At 41.5% G+C, this 7500-nt stretch overlaps 1 protein-coding gene across 4 annotated transcripts in view; it reads left to right on the top strand.

Annotated features, from left to right (window-relative positions):
- The first annotated feature begins 1869 nt into the window (after positions 1 to 1869).
- The window catches only part of LOC143284010 (islet cell autoantigen 1-like), a 52391-nt gene continuing 46760 nt past the window's right edge, over positions 1870 to 7500 (top strand). For 3 of the 4 annotated variants that reach the window (XR_013055476.1, XR_013055477.1, XM_076590545.1), the window contains exons 1-6: positions 1870 to 2000; positions 3549 to 3636; positions 4535 to 4718; positions 5399 to 5471; positions 6725 to 6848; positions 7251 to 7449. Coding sequence is in view for 2 of the 4 variants with exons in the window: in XM_076590545.1 (XP_076446660.1) it covers positions 3632 to 3636; positions 4535 to 4718; positions 5399 to 5471; positions 6725 to 6848; positions 7251 to 7449 (585 nt within the window). In the remaining 2 variants the exon portion in view is untranslated. The remainder of the gene's footprint in view (positions 2001 to 3548; positions 3637 to 4534; positions 4719 to 5398; positions 5472 to 6724; positions 6849 to 7250; positions 7450 to 7500) is intronic. The other variant, XM_076590564.1, reaches the window with a different exon arrangement.

Raw genomic sequence — 7500 nt, 5'->3', positions numbered from 1 at the left:
CCACCTCTCCCACCCCGATCCCCTATCCCGTTATCTTCTGTCCCTCCTCACCCCCCAATTCCCCTGAACAGCAGTGGAATAATGCCACCTTCACCTCTACTTCACATCATCAAGGAACACCAACTACAATTTAGCGAGCCCCCCCCCCTCCCCCCAACCTCCCCTCCCCCCAGTTTAGGTGTCAGAATAACCAATTTTATATGATTGTGGGCCATCAACAACGCAGAAGAAGTAGATTCGGAGTTCCCTCTACTGCCGGGTAGTGTTGGAGATGTTTTTCGCATGGGGTACGCAGGTCTCTTCGATGGTACATCTGCCCAGTTTACGAAAACCCAGCCAGTTCGGCCTCAGCAGTACTGACTGACGGACATCAGTCGATTAGTCAGTACTTGCGGTTGTAATGATATGTTCAGAATGATTTTGAGCATTACTTTAGTTGCTGTGGCTGCTCAAACTGATCATGGTGCGTTAAGTTAGTTCTGACACGTGTCATTGGAGATTTCTTGGGGAGGGCGCGACTATCGTTGCCGACTGATGGGTCCATGGCGTGGATCATTCACTTGTTTCCGGCGCCTGAGTGCCGGTAGATTTTGTTGCAGATGGCAGCCGGCAGGCGGTAACTGCTGGTCAAAAACCGCATCTACTAGTCCGCCGCCATGTTTCAAAAGTCCGCAGGAATGTTATCGTAACCTGTAGCTTTACCACATTTTAGCTCATGATTTCAACGTGACTGGGAAGTCGTATCCTCATTAACGAACTCTTGCACTGTTGATACATGCACTTGGGTCCCGATCCGAGTCCTTGTTTCGTCAGTTGTAGAGCCACGCTGGTAAAAGAGCAGTATTCGGTCACCTTAGTTATGGCTGCAGTCATGGTAGCAGTTTCCCCCTGTATCACTGAGTGACCAGTGAACGGACACCAGTTGCCGTGTTTGTACACCTGTAGAGTGGATGGTGCTGACCGACTGGGCCGTTTTTGATTCCCGGCGGCGAGGTTTAAACGGTGCATACAGTGGGTGTTTCGACAGGCCTTTCACACGCTGGTGGCAATCAGTTCAGCCGTTACTAGTAAAGGGTTTCTATGTCAGTCATTGCTGCTATTCCCCAGTTGCATATGGAACCGCTAGGTCTATGTGATCACCCCACCGACCCCCGCGGCCCCCCGCACCCCCGGGCACTGACCCCGCGGACTGCACTGACTCGGACGCCGGGTCCGTCGATCACGCCCACTCAGTCCCGGAGTCCGCGCCGTCAGTGTTTCAGTGAACTTCTTTAGGTGTTCCCCCCCATCCCCCCCTGTTGAAGAGTTTTGTTGTCTTCGCCTGGCGGTGTTACTCATTTATTCATTTCAGTCAAGTTATCACTAGTCAGTCGTCAGACAGTATCATTAGCACACTATGATTTTGTGGTAATTTATGAAACCCGGCGGCTGACGCGCACTGATTTGTGACTCAGCCTGGTGCCGGACACAGTTTCATCTCAACTTAATCGCGACCAGCAGATTCAAACTGATCATTCACACCGCACAGACACACACACACGCGCCACACACACGACACTGGCACACACACACACACACACACACACACACACACACACGACACACTCGGCTCACACACACACACACACACACACACACTGTGACACACACACACTGTGACACACACACACCGGCACTGTGACGACACAGATACACTGACAATGATATACAGACTCGGCACGGCAGTGACACACGGCACACACAGGGACACACACACACCGGCACACACACACACACACACACACACACAAGCGCGCACGCACCTGCACACGGCGCAAACACACACACTCATTCACGCACGGCACGCACACACACAGTCTCAAAGCGAAAGAGACTGAAGTGCAGAACCGAGGTTGCCGTTACTCCGATGACGTCATGAATTTCTGTGTTAACTTTCGTTGATTCATTATCTTCACTGATGCAAGACTTTCTCTCCTCCACCCAGAAGCGCTGGCAGGCAGGTGCGTACAATTGCGTACAAGAAGTAATTCAGTAGTACTCGCCAAATGTTCACTTATAAATTTAATGAAAGAGAAGACGGAATGTAAATTAAGTTGAGACTGATGACAGAACGCGTGCTTGCTGCGGCTGTGACACGTTTACCGGATTATCAGTGTGCGCGTGCGTGTGTGTACACACTGTGCAGTCTCAGTTGAGTTGGCAAATCGTGCAATGTTGTAATGATGCTATCACACACATATTTAATTGAAAATAATTTACAACCTCCATCCATTCCAGTTAATATAAAGTTTTAATGAAAATCCCGTAATAATTAATTTATTTTATTACGTTTATAAAATTTCAAACTATTTTGATGCTTTATTGCCGCAACCTGTTCCCAGCCTTCTAGCTCAGGATTTAATTGTAGTGTTAATCTGTATTGATCTTAATCCAACTAACAATTCAATTTACGTCAAGATTTTAATGTCGACGGGAAGACGACTGGAATGATTAAACGTTGAAGGAAGATGAAGGGAAGGAAATGGGAGGGAGAGGAGTGGGGAGGGGGGCGTGGCGTGCGTGGGATAAACAAAAAGGAAAGGATAGTTTTACCTTTGCCATAGTCGTGTATTTATTTATGAATTTTTACTTCCTTTTTTTCATTTAACCCCAGTTTATGTTTTCTGGTTTTAGAAAAAAAAAAGAAAAAGAAATAATTACATCATGGAAGGAAAACCTAGTAGGTTAAGAATAAAAATAAAAAAGGAAAAGAAACATGCAAATAATTATTGGTTTTTTTTTTTAGGCCATCATAGATAGAAAGTTAATGATAATGAAACATTCTTTACTGTGCCATTTTCTCCCAACAACAACAAAAACAAAAGTCAGAAGAAAGATATGGATATAAACATTAAAGTATTGACATGGAAAGCTGAATTGGAAGCTTTACAACACCTGAAGATCAAGAGACAAAATGTGAAATTGATTTTGTGCAATAGTTGTGTGACTTAGATGCCATGAGAGCACCATGCTCTTTACATTGTTTCAAGTGTTACTGTAACTGTTTTTTGTACCAGTATATTGAATTATTTGTTATGTTTTTTTGTGTGAGACAAACAAGCAATAAGAAGTACTAAAACTATTTACTTCTAAAAGTATATTTTATAAAGAATGGTGTTTAGGTAAAAAGATTAAGAACTTTAAACAATTTTTAGTTATCAGTTGTCATATGTATTTTGTTAAAAAGACAACAACCATTTTTTCCAGTTAGTTCACATGTATCATCTGTCTGAATGCCTATCTCTTTGTCTGATTGTTTGTTTATCTGTCTACCTACCTTTTATATGTGGGTTGTAGGTCTGCCTGCATTTGTACCATTGGCTGTTGCCTGTATGTCTATCCATCTGTCTCTCTGTGAGTGTCTGTCAGTCTGTCACTTTTCTACAGTCCTTTCAAAAAGAAAACAAACAACTAATGGCAATGAATGTAAAGAACGTGAAAACTTTGTACTTGACAAACTCTTCACATTTATTTGGAGTAAAAAAGTGATATACTTGTTTGCTTTGCAGACCGTGTTGGTGATGCAGAAGAGGACATGATCGCTGGTTTTTAACATCAGTTTCTGGGACATTTTCCTGAACGACTTGCAACCATGAAGTGAGTTGTACTTTAAAGTTTGTACCAGCAGTCACCGTTATAGTGTATCAGTGATTTTGAAGTTGTCTTTTAAAAGTTCTTTGAATTTAAAGTAATCTGTAACCAGTCTGAGGGCTCAGCAATTACTAAAAACAACAACCGCAGCAGCAGCAGCAGCAACAACAACAAGAACAACAATAGCAACAATAACAAAAAGGCAGAAACCATTTAGCAATCATTTTAGTTTCCAAGGAGCATAATCAGAAAGCAATAATGTGATCAATGTTCACAAAGAGGGGTTACGGAATGATTAAAACAAAACTGTTAGCCCATTTCTTGCTGAATTAACTAATGAAGGAGTATGGCTTTTGTTTCTTTATTGAGTGGTTGCTGAATTGACCAATGAACTGGAGAGCATGGCTTTTGTTTCATCAATGAGTAATTGCTGAATTAACCAATGAACAAGCATAGCTTTTGATTCTTTATTGAGTGGTTGCTGAAATAACCAAAGAACTGTTGAAATAACCAATGAACAAGCATATGGCTTTTGTTTCTTTATTGAGTTTTGTCTATGATTGAAGAAAGACAGCATAGCTTGTTACAAAAGCTAATGTGGATGTGTGTGTATGTGTGTGTGTGTGTATGTGTGTGTGTGTGTGTGTGTGTGTGTGTGTGTGTGTGTGTGTGTTTGCATATGTGAAAAAGCATGACTTTTGTTTCTTTATTGAGTTTTGTCTATGATTGAAGAAAGACAGCATAGCTTGTTACACTAGCTAATGTGGATGTGTGTGTGTGTGTGTGTGTGTGTGTGTGTGTGTGTTTGTGTGTGTGTGTGTATGTGTGTGTGTGTGTGTGTGTGTGTGTGTTTGTATGTGTGTGCATATGTGTGTGTATGCGTGTGTGCGTGTGTGTGTTTCAGCGCACCGGGCTACAGTGGATCCAGCTACGACCGCTATGTGGGCAGCAGCAGCAACAGCACATCCACCCTGCATAGGATGAAGGAGACCTACTGGACCACCAAGCAGGCCGTCATCCAGAAACTCGGCAAGAAGGAGGATGAGCATGTGGTGGCTTCTGACGCTGAACTGGATTCCAAACTGGAGGTCTGTTTCTGTGGAGTCACAGTCTTTGATGGTCTGTGTTAATGGGATGTGGTTATATTTGAAACCGACTGGTTTCTTTTCAGGTTTTTTGTTTGTTTGTTTGCTTGTCCAGTGAACAGGTTTTGAAAGCTGGAGTACTTTTGTTGTGGGTTTTTTTTCTCACTAGAAATGAAGTTTTTCAGTTGTTATAGTGTCTGTATCTTTTTACATTTCGTCAAAAGGACTCATACAAATGAGGAAGATAGGAAAGGCTTCGAGAGAAGCCTTCAAACTTGGGATTTTTAATGACTTTTAGTTTTAGCAGTCAGATAATTCCTGTTTTGAGGAGAACAAAACATTGAATGTCACTGAGACAAGCACATGTTAAGAAAAACTGCTGTCATTCATCTTTATGCACCTCAGCACACAAACACAAGCATGAATGCACATTTGCATACAAATGCACATGCATCACATTTTATTGTTTCTGGAACAACATGAAATAACATACATGTATATTAGCATCACACATGCATGTGCATGTGCATAACGTGCACACATGATATGTGTTTGTGTGCGCACATACACACTAAGTGTGCAAGAATTACTGACACGCACTGTCATACACACACTCAGACATATACGCATATTTGGAAATATTAAATTTTATGAAAATGATGATGTCATTTGATTATTTTCAGGTTTTCAGTGCAATACAGCAATCAACTATGACCCTCTTAGAAGTGATAGAAAAGTACCAGAACAGATTATGTGGTAAGTTTATATTTTTTAGCAGGGATAGTTAGATCTTTACAGTTGGCCTTTGATAAAAAAGAAAAAAAAAAAGAAAAGAAAAAAGTTAAGATTTATCTCGATAAAAATTCTTATCGTAAAGTTTATTATAATCTTAATAACTGGGTAAGATTCATGCTGAATATCAGATGATTTCTTGTGTGAGACATCTGTAATGAATAATTCATTTTAAGATATTGCTGATATAAAAAAAAAAAAGAATGTTAGTTTCATGGCGACAGCTAAGAAGGAAGGGACGAGATATGGGCCTTGTAGTTTTCATCTTTTATACATGTCCAAAATATGAAAGCATAGGAACTAGCTGATTTTGCTGTTTGCTGATTGGTCTGTTTAGAATTAAAGAAAAAAACAACACCTTTATCACAGACCGTTGTATCTGTTTTGTGATTAAGAGTCTCTGTCACTGTCTGTCTGTCTCTCCTTCTTTGTCTTTCTCAGTTGAATTGGCTCTATAACCAAAGGAAATCACGTGAAGATGCATGGTTACCCAAAGTCTCATTTGAAGCATAACTGTATCTTTGTTTTGCCAAAAGATATGGTTGCAGAATTTCTGGAAACCTCATTCTTCTCTCAGTTTCATTTCACACAACAGCGGAATAAAACGCAGTTTTATGAATGAACAGGACAGCAGCAATATGATCAAAAAGATTTTTTAATATTTTTTTTATAATACATCTACTTGTTTTGAGTCAAAGTCATTGACCTGGGTAATTTTGTCATCATTACTGTTGCTACTGAGTCAAAAATGATTGAATTTGGTTTTCATTATACATACCAGAGTGTGAGTTGTGATTAAATATCACACATCCGGAAAGAAAAAAAAATAGACAGACAGATAGTTTTGGATGATTGTTCCTTAGACTGTTGCTGACGAGAGTATTCTCGTCAGTGAACGGCTGTTGTCTAACTGAGAGAAGAATGAGGTTACCCATCTGGATGTTGGTCACCATTCTTTAGTTGGACAGCTTCCTCTTGGGGTCGCATTATTTGTGTTAGCAGAATCATTCACACTGTTTGTGCTTCAAGTTCATGGCACTGATTAGATTTCCTCATGATTGAGCAGTGAAGGGGTTAAGGAAGGCTGTGTGTGTTATGTGTGTGTGTGTGTGTGTGTGTGTGTGTGTGTGTGTGTGTGTGTGTGTGTGTGTGTGTGTGCATGCATGCTTGTGTGCATGTGTGTGTTTGTGTGTGCGTGTGTGTGTGCATGTTTGTAGCTGTGGCCCAGGAAGAGAATGCGATGGGGCGTTTCCTCAAGTCACACTGCAGCCAGGATAAAACCAGAGCAGGAAAGATGATGGCTGCTGTTGGCAAATCACAGAGTTTGTCAGCTCAGGAAAGGTGTGTATTTTATGTATGTGTGTGTGTGTGTGTGTGTGTGTGTGTGCTTGTGCGTATGTCGAAAGGTGTGTGTGTGTGTGTCTGTGTGTGTATTTGTGAGTGTTGTGCGCACATGCATGTGTGTGTGCGTGCACACACGCATGTGTGTGTGTGTATGTGTGCATAAGTCAGCTTGTATATATATGTGTGTATGTGTACCTGTTTCTGTGTGAATGTGTACTTGCATATGTGTGTTACTCTGGACGTGTTAGAATGTTTGTGGCAGGAAAGGGCGCACACACATTCACAAGTGTTAGCACACTTTGTCAGGAAAATAGAGTGAGAGTCATAATGTTGGTATAGAAGGATCAGCAGTATCAGACTTATATTTTACCAAGTTGACCTTTCTTCCACATTTTGCAGACTGGCTCTTCGTGTTCCGTTGGTGCGACTGTACCAGGAAGTGGAGACCTTTCGGTACCGTGCCATTTCTGACACACTGGTCACGGTCCATCGGATGGAAGGGGCTCGCACAGAGTACAGGGGCGCCCTCTTGTGGATGAAGAAAGTCTCTGAGGAACTGGACCCTGACACGTATAAACAGCTGGAGAAGTTCAGGAAGGTACAATTGTTTTTTGTTTTTTTTATTCTTTGGCAAATTCTATGTGCAGGG

Source organism: Babylonia areolata, chromosome 1 (assembly GCF_041734735.1).
Source record: "Babylonia areolata isolate BAREFJ2019XMU chromosome 1, ASM4173473v1, whole genome shotgun sequence".
Classification (NCBI taxonomy): Eukaryota; Metazoa; Mollusca; class Gastropoda; order Neogastropoda; family Buccinidae; genus Babylonia; species Babylonia areolata.
The sequence above is the reverse complement of the archived record's forward strand: the minus strand, read 5'-3'. Positions and strand labels throughout refer to the sequence as shown.